Raw genomic sequence first — 15,953 nt, 5'->3', positions numbered from 1 at the left:
AAATAGGACACCGATGTGCTGCCCAGGGAGCATTGTCTAGCAACTCGAGCAGCATACTGGGCTGGGAGCTATTCCTGGACCGGGCACTTCCCGTGTGTGCTTCAGTTTCCCCTCCCTTTTGTCTGTTCATGCCGTAAGCTCTGGGGGCAGCGACTGTCCGTCACTCTGGGTCTTGCAGTGCCCGGCACAATGGGGCAGGTTCCCACCCATCATTCCATCGCCAGTCGCTGGCCCTTCGCGTCCCTTTCGCCCATCTCTCCTCTCTTTGCAGGTGGATATCTGGTCCCTCGGTGTGATGGTGATCGAAATGGTGGATGGAGAGCCCCCTTATTTCAATGAGCCCCCCTTAAAGGCAATGAAGATGATCCGGGACAACCTGCCCCCCAAACTTAAAAATGTGCACAAGGTAATGACGTGCTGGTCATCTCCGCCTCTCCTGAGTTAAGCAGGTTCAGGAACCTGGATGGGAGACCCACCGGTGTGGTCAGCGTCCGCAGCGCGTGGGCCTGGGTCTCCCTCAGATGGGCTTCCATGGGAGGCTGGGTATCCACTCCAAGTGCTTTAGCAAGCTTGCCTGGTGAACTGGGTTCCTTTGTATTTGGGAGAGGGGAACACACAGACACACGCCCTGAGGACGTTGATGTTTCACGGCGACTCTGAGACGGTTGCAGATCCAGTCCCGTGTGTGAATGTGCCCCTGGTGGGAGTGGCAAGAGCCTGATGGAGGCCGATTCCCGGCTCTGCCACTGCGCTGCCAAATGACCCTGGGCAAGTCCCTTCCCTCCCTGTTAGATTTCATGAAGCTGTCGGTACAGGGTGGGTGCGGAACAGGATAATGGCAGGACCTGTGGACGTGTAGCAAAACCCTCTGTCTGCATTGTGAGAGAGAATATGCAACTATGACGTTGTGAGGTCTCCATACACATCATGCACATGATATACGTCTGTGCTCGCACGCCTGCCATTGCCTCTCCAAGTGAGAGCATGGGTGAACCATTGCCGTGTCGTGACTCGGTTTCCCCTCCCACCTATTGTTCATTCTGAGCGCTTCGAGGCAGGGACTCCCTGTACGCACACAAGGGAGTAGTTAGTACGTGATCTACCGAAGGGCTTCCCTTGGTCGTGGCCACAGCCGGGGGCTGAGCTCCACAGTTTTTGGCATGCTGAACCACGGAGCCGCCACTTTCTCACAGTGATTGTGCTGCTTTTGCAGCGAGCGAGGCATTAAGAGCAACCACTCGTTTTACAGATTCGCTTCCGGCTTGGCGGGGGAGAGCGCTGTGCCCAGGAGGAACCCTGCCTCCATGTGCTCCGGCCCCCTCTGAAGGGTGTGTGTGTGGGGGTGCACGGATGCTATAAACCCCAAGGAGAAGAGTCACTTGTTAGCATGGGTCTCTGGTTGCATGGGGTTGAGGGGCATGTCTCGCGTGCACTCGGGTTTGCTCTCTGGGGCTGGATTGCTCTGTGGGTAGGGAGGTGTCTTCCAGGATCTGTAACATGTTGTCTGTGACTCATTGCCATGTGACTTCAGAGGCCAGATGACTTGGCACTTAAGGCCTGGGGTGAAATAGGGCAAGCTCAAGAGACCTGTGCCCGGGGGATGGAGGTTGTGCCAGTCCATAGCTTTCCCCCCTTCCCTTCCCCACCTCCAGCCTGTCCAGTTCCTGCCTGCTGCAGGGTCCGGGTGGGTGGCTGACCCAGGGGAGCCTAGGGCTGATGTCATGCTCCTCCGGCAGTGGCTTCTCTAGTTCCCAGTGGCACTCGCTCTTCTCAGCCCCTGACTCATGGCTGCTCCTTCCTCCTCCTCCTCTGCAGGTTTCTCCTTCCCTCAAAGGATTCCTGGACCGCTTGCTGGTGAGAGACCCGGTCCAGCGAGCCTCCGCCAACGAACTCTTGAAACACCCCTTTCTGGCGAAGGCCGGGCCTCCTTCCAGCATCGTGCCGTTGATGCGGCAGAACCGGATGAGATGAGTGCCGGCTGCACCAGAGAGAGAGAGAGATGCGCACGCCGTCTGACCGCTCCCCACTCGGCCGCCCTGCCTCGGCCCCTGGCCCTCCATTCTCCAGGGCGCTGCTGCCGTTCCCTTTGGCCGCCGCGGCAGGGATGGCGGCTCCCGACAGCCAGAGCAGCAGCAGGAGCGTCCGGCTCTCTCGGTCCCTCCGGGTTTCCGGGGACGGCCCGTTCCTGGCGGGGCCAGCGGTTCCGCTAACTGGATTTACAACTGTGCCACTACTGTCATGTCTGTGGCAGGAGCTCTCCTGCCCGTCGCACCGTACTGCTGAGTGGAAGGGGGTGGGGGGCCCAGCTGGGGGTGGGGGGGAGGTTTTTTAATGACTTTACAATTTCTGATCAAAACGGTAGTTTTTACACACACGCGAAGACGAGGTGGGTCCGGGAGCGACAGACACTAAGCAGCACAACACTGGAACGTCCAGCCACGGCTGGAAGCGGCTTTGCCTCTTCCTCTGGCTGCCGGCTCAGTCTTCCCCAGGCCGGGCCAGGAGCGGTCGGGGTAGGTGGGAGCGGTTTTGTTTAGCTCTGTAGCATTTGGGTTTCTTCAGTAGGGTGGGCGCCAGCGGCAGGGCCTCCTTCCCAGCAGGAGGGAGGGTTCCTCTAGATGCAGCCGGGAAAGCAAACGGCTCCTGGTGCTGGGTGGTTGACAGCCCCAATCTCCCCCTGCCGTGTCCACCCCTGGTGCGTAACTGCTGAGATCAGCTCTGGTTGTGCTAGATTTGGGGTCTCCACCACTTCGTCCCTCGCAGGAGACTAGAGGCAGTTTCTGCAGGGTCTCCATGCTGCTCCCACGCCCCCCCCTCATCTCCCCCACATGGCAGGCTCTTCCATGCTCGTTCTGCACTGAGGTCTAGACGTGCTGCTGCTCAGTCCCCGGGATGGGGGGAGCAGTGACCTGGCCCCTGGCCTCTTGGCTTCACAGGTTCTTTTCCATCCAAGTAGCCCAAAGTCTGTGGCTCACCCATCCCCCGGGGGCTCCAAACGGAATCCACTCCGGCCCCCGCGACTAGAATGCAGGAGCCTGGTGGGCAGAGACTCTGGTACCCCAGCATGCAATGCCGCTCCTTGATCTGTGCAGCCTTGCATGCTGGGATACCTGGAGTCTCTGCAGTGTGGGGGAGGGAGGTTCCCCAGGCTCCCGGCCTGTTGCCCTCAGTTTTGGGCAGCCTGTGGGGTCAGAGAAACGAAGGCCCCAGCAGCCTATGGGGACCAGAGCGTGTTGTAGCTCTCTGGTGTAGTCTGGCCTTTGGGGCTTGTTGGCTCATCTGGGAAAGATCCTGCCCGAGGGGGCTCCCCATCCTTGGCAGGATCTTCCCCCTCGGCGCAGCCCCTGCGTCCAGCTCAGCGTAGGGAGGAAGTGACCGGGTCTGGTCATTCGTGTGGGAAGGGAACTCGGAGCTCAGCATTGGTCGGGGAGTGGCCTCCTCTGGGAGCCTGGGGGCTGAACTGAGCTGTGATCTCTGACACCAGCCAGGAAAGGGGGCAGCTTCCCGACCCCTTAGAGAGACTCTTCTGTGCGAGGCTGGCGGGCAGAGCGCTAGGCTGGCGGGCAGAGCGCTAGGCTGGCGGGCAGAGCGCTGGGCCCACCAAGCAGCCACTCCGTGCCAGGGCCAGGACATGGCTCCGAAGGAAGAATCGCCCCAAAGGTGGGCCAGCGTTTTGTTACTTCTACTTTGCATTCTGCCAGGGGGCCATGGGGGGCCTGCTCGGGAGGGTCCTGCGTGCGAAAACTGAGCCATTTTGAAGAGGATCCCCCCCCCAGCCCCCCGTGCGCGCCATGCAATGAACATGTATGCTGTACCGCACCGACTCCTCTGAATGCTTTCTGGGGAGTGGGAGGGGCCCAGGGATGGGCTTTCTTTACCTGCTTTTAGATACTTCAGTTACAGCAACTGGGTCGCTGCCTTTTTTCTCCTCTCCGTGAGCCCCCCCCAGTGCAGCAGGAGTGGGTTGGTTACAGGCCCAAGGGGAGTGTGTGTTTGCCGTTCTTATCTGGTTTTCCTGGCCACTGGATTCTTCTCTGCAGAAGTGCACAACAGTCGTGCTGCTCGCTGCAAGAGGGAACTGCAGGGCAACCTGCCTCTGGAGACCGACGGGGAACGTGGGTCCCATCAGGGATTTTTATTTGCTGGGCCTAACTGCCATGGGTGGAAATTGGCTCCCTTGAGCTCACTGGGGAGAGTGGAAGTCGGTCTGCTTGGGAGCCAGCCCCGGCAGTGGTGAAAGTTGGCTAATGCGGGAGATCTTCCAGAGCGCTCCGTGCCGGCCAGCGCTGCTCTTCCCGAGCTGATGTCTCGCCGGGGTTTCAGGGAGAGCAGGATTGAGCCAGGGCTGCGGGCTCGGTCGGCCGAATGCGTGACCCGTTCTGGCTGCGTAGGGTGTTTCATGCTCTTTTCCCATTAGGCTTTAGCCTTAGTGCTTTTAAACCTATAAACTAGTCACTAAAAAACCCTTGCAGTAACCGGCAGCGTGCCCAGGCTGTGTGTATTCACACCCACCCACGACTGACCGTCAGGCAAAGCTCTCTGCCCCTAAAGCCAGAGCTCCACAGAGACAGGTTTTCGGGGTGGGGTGGGGCTCGTTCGATACAGCCCCTCGGGCACCGCGCTGCCCCTAGGCTCTCCCCTCTCAGCCCGGGCCCTTCGCCCAACTCCTGCCTGGGGTCCCGGGATTGTTCTCAGCTCTGACCCGCTGACATTTAAACTCCTGCTGTTTCTCAGCCTGCTTAAATTGTAGCAAAGCCTAGGGGCGTGAGACAGTCCCGCGCTGTACAGGACCCCCGGCCTTGCCACTTCTCATGCCCCTGGTCTGCTCTGACATAAACCACATCGGCCGGTGCTGACTTCCTTCCTTCCTCCCCCTCGTAACCCACCCTCCCGACCTCCCCACACAGGAAAGTTTAACCAACGGTTATCTTCATTGGGGGTTTCAGATCAATTACACAGACCTTTACCTGTCTCTCTTGCCTCACCCGGTCACAGTTTGTTACTGGGGACCCTTGCAGCCCCGTCCTCTGCTGCTCAGCCCCCCTAACCTCTCACTGAGCTTCCCAGGGAGCGTGTGAGCTGGCGGGGGGGACACTTCAGGGCTCACGCACTGGAGCAGAAGGGCTTTGTGGGTCACATGGCAATGGAAACTGAGCCCTCAGCCTGCCACTCAACAGCCCTCTGGGCTGGCTCATGAGCCTGGGTCTGCTTTGAGCAATGGGACCTAGGGTGTGGTGGAGCGTCTGCAGGAGGCACAAGGACTAGGGGGAGGGGTTGTCCTTCCACCGGCACCAGCGTTAGGCCCAATTTGTGCCACTGTAACTGCATCTGCTCCTGGGCGTCCTGGGCCATCTCCCCCGCTGGTTAAATCAGCTTCACGTGGGTGGGGCCTGCTCCTCAGCTGCTGTGGCCCCATTGCCTGCCGAGGATCCACTCTTCACTTGCTACTTCCCCGGGTGACCCCTGCCCCTGGCCAAAGAGTTGCTGCCCCTTTTCTGAATCAGTCCCTCGTGGGGAAAACCCCGGTGGCAGGGGTTTGTCGGGCAGGCCTGCTTCCCCACGCTACGGCAGCGCACGCCAGCCCTGGACTTGTGACAATCAGCACAGGCAGTTACGTAGCCATGTAAGACACTAGCTCCCTCCCTGCGCCACATCTTCCGCAGCGAACCTTCCCGGTGCACCAATCCTCTGAGAAACCAGGCTAGAAATGCCAGGGGGGGCCAGGGAGGGGATCCTGGCAAAGCACTCAAAGGCGAACTGGTGAACTCTGTCTAGAAACAACTACTGATTTGTTTTCTTGTTACTATTTTTTTTAAAGAAGCTATTTATATTGTCATTTTGTAACACTACAGTATTCCCGGGGGGGGGGGGGGTTTGGACAGATTTGCTGTGGCACTAAATGCTCCCGGCACTGACTCAGCCATGGACTGACTTGTATAAAAACGGAATTGGATCTTGTGCTGTGAGTTTGGGGTTGGGGGAATTTTTTGTTTCTGGCGGGCCTCAGCCCGGCAAAACTTTTCAAAGAGTTTTGAGATTTGTGTAACAATTACAGGCTTTCTTTTTTTGGAGGAAAACGAAACACTGGCCTTGTGTGGTTTCTCGGGGGGTGGGGTGGCATATGTGCAGTTTCACATGCTGCGGGGGCTGGAGCTGGGGTGGTTAGTGCGGGGAGATGGTGCCCATTGCTTGCTCTCAATATGTTACATATCTTCCTGGGGAGAAAACGTCAGCTACTGCAAGGCACTTCTAAGCTGGTGCAGCAAGACAGCCCTGGCCTGGAGGTTGAAGTCAGAGTCCAATTAGGAAAGGCAGTGATTTGTAACCGGGCCGCATGCTTAACCCTGGGACCGAACTGAGGGACGTGCTGCGTTCTCTGTCTCTTGACACCTTCAAAGCCAGGCTGGGGCCCAGACCCGCTAAGCCTCTGAGTTATCACTGATTTCAGTGGAAGCTGGGAGCTGGGCAGGCTTGGCTTTCTGGGAGCGAGAGGCTTGGGCTCGCCATGCAGGGGACGTGGGTGGAAGCCTTCAGCCTCTGATCTCCTGGTGATCCGTCCCAGCGCCTCCTGGCCTGGATGGGGTCAGTAACTGCCCCGTGGGGCTGTAGCTGAGTGGGTTGAACATGCAGCGGGATCCCACTAGGCCGTATGCTGAGTGCCAGGCCTGCCCTAGTCAGCGCTACAGAGAGAGAAAGAAAACGGAGAGAGAGGATCAGGAGCCTCCCCCCCCTTAAGGGAGTAGAGCTCCTGCTCAGCATCCCAGGCTCCTTTGAAAGGCATCATCAATCCCTCAGTGCCCCCAGGGTGCCCTTCTAAAACAGAAAGTAACAGTCATCTTCAGAAATACCCTCCAGCCGCCTGTTCCCCCCACATGGCTGGGAGGAAGGAAGCTACAGATTTCCCAACCAGTCGGGGGGGGGGGTGGATGTCTGCTAGAGGTCCCACCACACCCAAAAGCATATGGTAAGAGGGTGTAAATATGTCTCCTGACTCGGGAGCTGTGCCTGCCGCTGGTTCTCGCCCACGCCCGTGGGGCTGCCCTGCTCAGGCTGGGTCTGGAGCCCATAGGGAGTTTAGGGGCTGGGTCAGGCCCATCGCAAAGGGCGCAGGCGCCAGTCCAGCCATCCTGCTTCAGGATTGTTTCAGCCGGATGCCGCCTAAGCCCAAGTAGCGGCCAGTCCGTGCAGCCTGGAAGCCAGCGCCGGCCGTGCTAACCCGCCTCCTAGAGAATCCGCTGAAGAGCGTCCACACATGCCGCTGCTCTGTCCTAGCTGCGCCGCCCGCTCTGGTGAGTGCAGGGCAACCAGCCACAGGTGGTCACTGGGACCATGTCTAGGCACCGAGCTCCCAGCACCTACCGATCAGCCGAACCTGAAGAGCAAGGGGGCCGCTGGACAACGGAGCCCACAGCGTCTGCCCCACACTTGGCTCAGAGAGGCTGCCCCAGTGGAGGGCAGGGGCTGGCAGTGGGCTACAGCAGCCTCCCCCCACCACGCCTGGCCCCCTGTGTTACCATAACTCAGACGTGTGGGGCAGGGGCCCAGGGTGACATCTATTTACAGCCGCCCCAGAGTTCAAGCCACACGGCTCTGTCCCTAGCCACAGGCCCCGTCTGCGCGGCAAAGGGCTGGCTTAGCTCCAGTGGCCAGGGCTGCGATCGCTGAGCGAGGCTGGCAACGCCCTTAGCACGGACGCAGTTATACCAGCTACCCTGGGCTTTTCCTGGGACAACTCATCTCGCTGGGCAGGACGCTAGATTAAGGCACCAGCCAGTGCTGGTATCCCTGGGAGCTTTTTGCTGGCCTAATATCCTGGCGATGGTTCTGCAGGCAAAACACTCCTGGTGGAGACAGAGCAGGTCAAATTCAGTCACTGGGTCAGCGACCCCAGGGGTGGAGCCCTGGGCTAACGGGGAGCTCGTTTGTGTGTAGACAAGGCCTCAGATCTGCAACTTCTCAGTCTCAACCTGCACGTTTCACAACGGCAGCGCAGGTCGCCGCAGCCTCCCGTTCTAGACAGGAACTGAATTCTTGTGGGGAGAAAATCTGTCTGATGAGCCCTGCCCAGCCCCAGTGCAATCGGGGGGCCCTGATCTCCGTCGGGGTTTGTACAGAACGTGGCTCCATGGAGGCCCTGAACTCTGCTGGGGTCAGGAAGTGCTGCCAGGATAGACCCATCATCATCCGAAAGGAGAAAGGCCCTTCCCTGACCAGCGTTAACCACCGGCTTTCAAAGGGAGCCAGATACCACCACGATGGGCCCTGGCTATTGACCTCGTTTGACTAGAACAGACGTAAATTAATGTTTGTAATAACCTACCATGTCCTCAGAGGGTGATTTTTAGCTATAGGGTTACGGAGGGAGCGGGGAGTCAGGTTCTGCTGGGTTCTGTCCCCAGGGCTGGGAGAGGTGTGGGGAGTGCATTGGGTTAGAGAGGGGAGCTGGAAGCCAGGACTCCTGGGTTCTGTCCCCAGGGCGGTGTGGGGGGTGCATTGGGTTACAGAGGGGAGCTGGAAGCCAGGACTCCTGGGTTCTGTCCCCGGGGCGGTGTGGGGGGTGCATTGGGTTACAGAGGGGAGCTGGAAGCCAGGACTCCTGGGTTCTGTCTCCAGGGCTGGGAGGGGTGTGGGGTGCATTGGGTTAGAGAGGGAAGCTGGAAGCCAGGACGCCTGGGTTCTGTCCCCAGGGCTGAGTGGGGTGTAGGGGTCTATTTGCTTAGAGCAGGGGAGCTGGAAGCCAGGACTCCTGGGTTCTATTCCCAGCTCTGTCACTGATTGTGTAACTTGGAGGCCTGGAGAGGGGAAAATGACTTACCCAGTTTCCCCATCGTTGGGGTAATAATACTCCAGCGTGGGGACCCTGTGAGGATAAAGTCGCGCTTGGCTGGAGAACTCTGGCTTTGGCTGCAGCTCAGAGCTCACAGGAACCTACATGTTCTGGGTGGCAGCCAGAGATACCCTAACATCCTGTGCTATTCGGACAGGACCTCGCACTCGCCTCCTGCCCTGAAGCGAGCCCGAGAGAGGGGATTCCCTGCTGCCCTGCTGGGGGATTCACAGCAGGCAGGGTCCAGTAGCCCCTGACACACAGCAGGAGCCTTGAAAGCCCGGGGAATTTCTGACCACCTGAGGCTTTCCACATGCTAAGAAAAGCCCCTTTCTTTCCCCACCAGCACCAGGAGCACTGAGATCTCTCCCAGCCCCTCATTCGCTTTAACACGCAGGGTGCTGGCCTACCTGCAGGGCCGCGGGGCAATCACGATCCAAACCCACCTCCTGCCTCACCGAGGCCTTAGCTTGAAATCCCACTCTCCCCACTCAGTGGGTTCTGTAGCCCCCACAGCCCCCTCCCCCTATACCTGTGTCCCCCATTTCCCTGCCCCACTAGTAGTAGTGATCTTTTTGGCTGGTTGAGGACTGAGAAGTGCCTGGCCTGATTGGGGGGTGAGGGAATGGGCAGTTCCCTGACATGGGGCCCCAATCTTGGCCAGAGTCTGTGCAGCGCCTGGCACAATGAGGGCCCTGATCTCGGTTGGGGTCTGGGCTAAACCCAGCACAATGGGACCCAAATCTTGGGGACTTCAGGTACCACCGTAATGCATGTGCTACCCAATATTTTCATCCTCCCCATGTTCTGGTCATGGCTGTAACGATCTGAGTTCAGGGTGGGAAAGGGGCCCCGAGTCCCAGTTCCTCATGGGGAAGGCGCTGCTGCATGGGTTGTCCCGGCTCTGCCCCCCGATGCCTCCGAGACTGTGGAACTGCTGGGGCCCAGCTGGATTCAAGGCGGCAGGTTTCGGCTCCTTAGACTCGTGCCAGTGGAGTGGCTGATCATGGGGTGCCGGCATTGGCCCCTCAGGAAATTGGCGCCGGGCTAAAGAATTCCAATTTCTTTTCCATGTGAAATTTTGAAAAATTTGGGGGATTCCCCCTTAAATTTCCCATGGAAAATTTCGTGCTTTTTCAATTGCCTTCATTTTCAGTTTCCCCTAAACATTGTCAGTAACCGCAGCCCTTTGAAACAAAAGCCCAAAGATTTCACTGGGAAATTGCCCTTGTTCAATGACATTAAACCACTAGAAAATTGTCAGCTGGGATGAACAATGGTCACCTCCATCAAAAAGCCATTTAAAAAAAAAAAATCCTCCGATGAACCAAACCTCATGGGGCTCTAAGCAGGACTCATTAGCCGTGCCCAGGCTAGACAGCTGGACTGCTTTAATCATCCTGGGGTAACTTGAGGGTCTGACTGCCCCACGTGTGGAGGCATAAAGCACTCACACCTTGTTAGCATGAATTATATTACTGTAGTGCTTAGGAGGCCATTGTGCCAGGCGCTGTACATTTGCATTGCTATTGGGTGTATTACGGTAGCACCTAGGAGCCAGTCATGGACCGGACCTCATCATGCCATGCGCTGTATATTATTATCACTATTTATTATATGTATTACGGTAGCACCTAGGAGTCACGGACATGGACCCCATTGTGCTAGGCAGGAGATACGGTTTTTACTGCTATTAGGTGAATTACAGTAGCAGCAAGGTGTCCCACTCATGGTCCAGGACCTCACAGGGCTAGGTGCTCCAGTAATACACCTAATAGCAATACAAATGTACAGCGCCTGGTGCCTTGGGGTGCCTAGGTGCTATCGTAATAGACCTAAGAGCAATATCCCACCACTGACACCCAGGACCTTGCCCACCCAGAAGCAAGGTGTAAACCCAGATCACTTCACACCCAGGGAGCTTTCCTAGAGCGGCCTGGCGGATCAGCCCCCTCCCCCCCTTGGGGCACTTCCCCATTGCCGCCCCATTCTTCGCTCACCAGAGCGATGCCTGAAGGTGACGAGGCAGCTCAAAATCCACCCGCCCCACCGCATCTCTGAGTCCTAGCCCAGATCCAAAAATAGCCAGGCAGATGGCGAGATGGGCCGTGACTGATGAAGGAGGAAACCACTGTCCTAGAGCTTGTGGAAAAAAGCTGTGAATCAGGCAGCTCAGCCGCCCCTCCCCATAACATCCTGTTTCACCACAGTTAGAGTCGGAGCCTCTACTGCATCCCTGCCCCGCAGCTTGGGCCAGGCACGTCACAGCCGAAAGGACAGCATGCTTGGAAGGGGCTGGGCACTGCTAGAGAGGGTGGCCAAGGCTTAAGAGGTGAACCTGGGACTTGAAAGACTCTGGTTCAATTCCTTGCTCTGCCACAGACACCCTATGGGCAAATCACTTAGCTGCTCTGTGCCTCAGTTTCCCCACCAGTACAATGGGCATAACAGCCCCACCTCACACATGACTGTGTGAGGGGCTCAGAGATTAGGAGAACAGAGGCCAGGTAGGTACTTAAAATAATAATCTAGTTCTCACATAATAATCCCCAGCTCTAGTGCTTTACAGAGAGCTCAGTTGCCTCATCTGTTTTACACGTGGGGAAACCGAGGCACCGGCTGGGGGAAGTAACTTTCCCAAGTTCCCAAGGGCAGTGGCATAGCTGGGGCTAGACCCCAAAATTCCTGATTATCTAGCACTCTGTCCGCTAGCGGCAGAGGAGTTGGGGCCACCGATGACCCATGCTGCGAGTCTTTAGATCAGAGGTAGACAACCTCTGGCACGCATGCCGAAGGCAGCACACGAGCTGATTTTCAATGGCACTCACGCTGCCTGGGTCCTGGCCACCAGTCCGGGGGGCTCTGCATTTTAATTTAATTTTAAATGAAGCTTCTTAAACATTTTAAAAACCTTATTAACTTTACGTACAACAATAATTTAGTTATATATTATAGACTTATAGAAAGAGATCTTCTAAAACGTTAAAATGTATTACTGGCCTGCGAAACCTTAAGTTAGAGTGAACACATGAAGACTCGGCACAGCACTTCTGCAAGGTTGTTAACCCCTGCTTTAGACAGTCGTTGTTTTCCTACAGTCCCAGGTCCTGCAGACATTAATTCAATGTATTACAGTAATACCCAGTTGAGGCCTGTGTCTGTACAGCGCCTGGCACAATGGGGCTCCGGGCCATGATTGGGACTCCTAGATGCTACTGTAATACCTATAATAAATAATACAGCCTAAACAGACCAGAAAGAAAAGAAATTATTCCTATTCTCCATATGGGGAAACTGAGGCACACCACTGTCTAAAGACTCAAAAAAAAAACCCAAACAAAACCAGAGCATCCAGAAAATTAGAATGTCTCCCTGAGCTCTTTCCTCATCCCTCACCTTGCTTGAGATGTGACTCAACAATTCTCCTTGTTCTCGCGCAGTGCATCAATTCTCTTCTTGTTAGGCCTTCTCTCTATGGGGGACCTTGACTGACATCGGCTATTCCGGAATAACCTGACACCGTTTTGCAAAGAAGAAAACAACAGATCAGTGCTTCCCTGGTAGGAGATCAACCTGTTATTCCTCTCCCAGTTAAAACACAATTGTGGTTGGTTCAGAATTGCAGGAAATTCTCCGGTAGCATATTCACAGCCCATGCACCAATAAGCCCAGCTGCAAGGCAGAAGTTCTCCCTACCGGATCCCTTGTCTAGGGATAAGAACATAAGAACGGCCAGGTCCATCTAGCCCAGTATCCTGTCTGCCAACAGTGGCCAGTGCCACGTGCCCCGGAGGGAATGAACAGGCCGAGGAATCATCAAGTGATCCATCCTCTGTCACCCATTCCCAGCTTCTGGCAAACAGAGGCTGGGGACACCATCCCTGCCCATCCTGGCTAATAGCCATTGATGGACCTGTCCTCCATGAACTTATTTCCTTCTATTTTTGAAGGCTGTTATAGTCTTGGCCTTCACAACATCCTGTGGCAAGGAGTTCCACGGGATGACCGTGCATTGGGTGAAGAAATACTTCCTTTGATAGCATCACTATGGGTCTGTTTATAGATGAGTAGCAAGAGCTCAAAGAATGTTCTGAGCTATACTTGGAAGTTGGCCTCCTAGAGCGATGTCTGTCGGGAGGATGATATGTTTGACCAATCTAGCTATACTGGTACAGCCTGCTAGTCTGTGGATCCAGTTATACCAGGATATAGGTGCCTGCCACCTGGATAGCTTATTCCTCGTCCCATATAGGAATAGTGCTAACTTGGTGGAGTTGCTTTAACTAGGCTAGAATAGTTCAAACGGTACAACTTTAAAGCGCAGTGAGGCATTTACAGAACGGAGCTCTCTGTTATTAATAGTCCGAAACCCAGGTGGCACAGTTAGAAACAACTTACTAACCCACGGGGTCAAATTGATTGAAAAACAAACTAATTTTTTTAACTAAGAAAAATTTGGGAGGAAATGAAAAATGTTCGGTTTCCATCAAAAAACTTTCCTAGACTTTTGTTGTGGTTTTGCCATCTTTTTTCCCTTTCAGTTTTTGGCCACCGAAAACTGAGGAGAGGGGTCAAGTGGAAGCCAAAGAGATGCTAGTTTTTTTGCCAGTGAAAACCCCCAATTCTGTACTTTATTTATTTATTTATTTTGAGGTTTGGCTGATTGAAAAGTGACCTTTTTAAAGGGCCGGAAGCCAAAAGCGTCGTAGGTTTTTCTTAAAACCAAAAAGCCAAAAAGATTTTGAGGGAAAAAGGAGAATTTCAGGAAAACAAAAGTTTCTTCCCCCCTAAAAACATGTAGGGGTGAAAAAAAAATGGAAAGAAGAAACTAGCATGAAAGGTTCATAGACCCACTGTGATCATCTGGTCTGACCTGGATAACCCAGCTCCTAGGACTTCTCTGAATGAATCCCTGTCCAAACTAGGCAGCTCTTCTACGACAATGGGCCAGCTGGTGGGTTTTCTTTTCCCGAAGTGGGTCCCACTCCAACCCTGGTTGCACCTGGAGGTGTCCTGGCCAGCACTGTCACCAACCCCAAACCTGGATGGGTTATAACTTGCCCCAGGAGTTATAGGGGACCTTTCCTGGCCTATTGTCCCCATGGCAAGAGCTGAGCAGGGAGGAAGCCTTTCGCGGCGCTGCAGGTCGGGGCGGCTGGCACCTCCTGGACGAGTGCTCTGCCCAGGAAGCGGGTGATGTGCAGACGGGCCCAAGGGATGGCGGGGCTGGGTGAGGGGAGCCAGGCCACGGCTCTCCGATGTCTTGCCACAGGGCCAGCCAGCCATCTGTCCTAGGTACCTCGCCATCGGCTCTGAATGCCTCCCGTCCCAGGCTTCCAGGGCTGCACCGGGAACAGGACACCTGGGAGAGGCAGGTGCCCCAGGGACTCTGGGTAACAAGGAATGGGGCCCTGGGGATGGGCAGGGTTCCCAAGGGGTACTGGGGCTCCAGAGGATTGAGGGTAACAGAGAATGGGCCACAGGGGATAGGCAAGGGCCCTGGGGGATTCTGGGTAAGAGAGAATGGTCTGGTCTGGGTGGGCAGAGGCCCCAGGGGATTCTGGGTAATGCAGGTGTTAGGGCCCTGGGGATTCTGGGTACAGAATGGGGTGCTGGAGCTGGGTGGGCAGAGGCCCCAGGGGATTCTGGGTAATGCAGGTATTAGGGCCCTGGAGGATTCTGGGTACAGAATGGGGCACAGATGCTGGGCTGGGCAGGAGCCCTGGAGGATTCTGGGTAATGGAGCTGTTAGGGCCCTGGGGATTCTGGGTAACAGAGACTGGGGCTGGGTAGGGTGCACGGAGGACCCAGGGAACTCTGGGTAATGTAGGTGCTAGGGCCCTGGGGGATTCTGGGTACAGAATGGGGTGCTGGAGCTGGGTGGGCAGAGGCCCCAGGGGATTCTGGGTAATGTAGGTGCTAGGGCCCTGGGGAATTCTGGGTACAGAATGGGGTGCTGGAGCTGGGTGGGCAGAGGCCCCAGGGGATTCTGGGTAATGTAGGTGCTAGGGCCCTGGGGGATTCTGGGTACAGAATGGGGTGCTGGAGCTGGGTGGGCAGAGGCCCCAGGGGATTCTGGGTAATGCAGGTATTAGGGCCCTGGGGAATTCTGGGTACAGAATGGGGTGCTGGGAGGTCACTATGCCAAAGCAAAACTATTCAGGGCTGGATGGGTGGAGTGATGCTGGGAGGTGGCTGAATGGGGAACAAAGGGAGAAGTGAGACCCTGCTTGGAGCAGGTGAGGATTAGGCTGGAGTGATGGGGCGGTGGGGGACTGGCTCAGGCCGAGGGGAGTGCAGGGGGTGCAGTGACCGGGCGGGGGGGGCAGTAGGGGGCTGGCTCAGGCCGGGGGGTGCAGTGACCGGGCGGGGGGGGGCAGTAGGGGACTGGCTCAGGCCGGGGGGGAGTGCAGGGGGGTGCAGTGACCGGGCTGGGTGGCAGTAGGGGGCTGGCTCGGGCTGGGTGGCAGTAGGGGGCTGGCTCAGGCCGAGGGGGTGCAGTGACCGGGCTGGGGGGCAGTAGGGGGCTGGCTCAGGCCGGGGGGATGCGGGGGGTGCAGTGATCTGGCTGCGGGGACAGTAGGGGGCTGGCTCAGGCTGGGGGGGGCTGGTTCAGGCTGGGGGTTCAGTGTACAGGCTGGGGGGGCAGTAGAGGGCTGGCTCAGGCAGAGGGGAGTGCAGGGGGTGCAGTGACCTGGCTGGGGGGAGCAGCATGGGGCTGGCTCAGGCCGAGGGGAGTGCAGGGGGTGTAGTGTCCGGGCGGGGGGGGGGGCAGTAGGGGCCTGGCTCAGGCCGAGGGGAGTGCAGGGGGTGTAGTGTCCGGGCGGGGGGGGCAGTAGGGGGCTGGCTCAGGCCGGGGGGGTGCAGTGTCCGGGCGGGGGGGGCAGTAGGGGGCTGGCTCAGGCCGGGGGGGTGCAGTGACCGGGCGGGGGGGCCAGTAGGGGGCTGGCTCAGGCCGGGGGGTGCAGTGACCGGGCGGGGGGGCAGTAGGGGGCTGGCTCAGGCCGAGGGGAGTGCAGGGGGTGCAGTGACCTGGCTGGGGGGGGGCAGTATGGGGCTGGCTCAGGCCGAGGGGAGTGCAGGGGGTGCAGTGACCGGGCGGGGGGGGCAGTAGGGGGCTGGCTCA

At 57.2% G+C, this 15,953-nt stretch overlaps 1 protein-coding gene across 6 annotated transcripts in view; it reads left to right on the top strand.

Moving 5' to 3' along the window:
- The window catches only part of PAK4 (p21 (RAC1) activated kinase 4), a 115,697-nt gene extending 109,615 nt beyond the window's left edge, over positions 1-6,082 (top strand). For all 6 annotated transcript variants that reach the window (XM_050928459.1, XM_050928457.1, XM_050928458.1 and 3 more), the window contains 2 exons: positions 272-406; positions 1,816-6,082. In XM_050928459.1, the coding sequence (XP_050784416.1) occupies positions 272-406; positions 1,816-1,971 (291 nt within the window). In that variant the 3' untranslated portion in view covers positions 1,972-6,082. The remainder of the gene's footprint in view (positions 1-271; positions 407-1,815) is intronic.
- The last annotated feature ends 9,871 nt before the right edge of the window (positions 6,083-15,953 follow it).

Source organism: Gopherus flavomarginatus, chromosome 18, assembly GCF_025201925.1.
Source record: "Gopherus flavomarginatus isolate rGopFla2 chromosome 18, rGopFla2.mat.asm, whole genome shotgun sequence".
Taxonomy (NCBI): Eukaryota; Metazoa; Chordata; order Testudines; family Testudinidae; genus Gopherus; species Gopherus flavomarginatus.
This window is presented reverse-complemented; position numbering and strand designations above follow the sequence as displayed.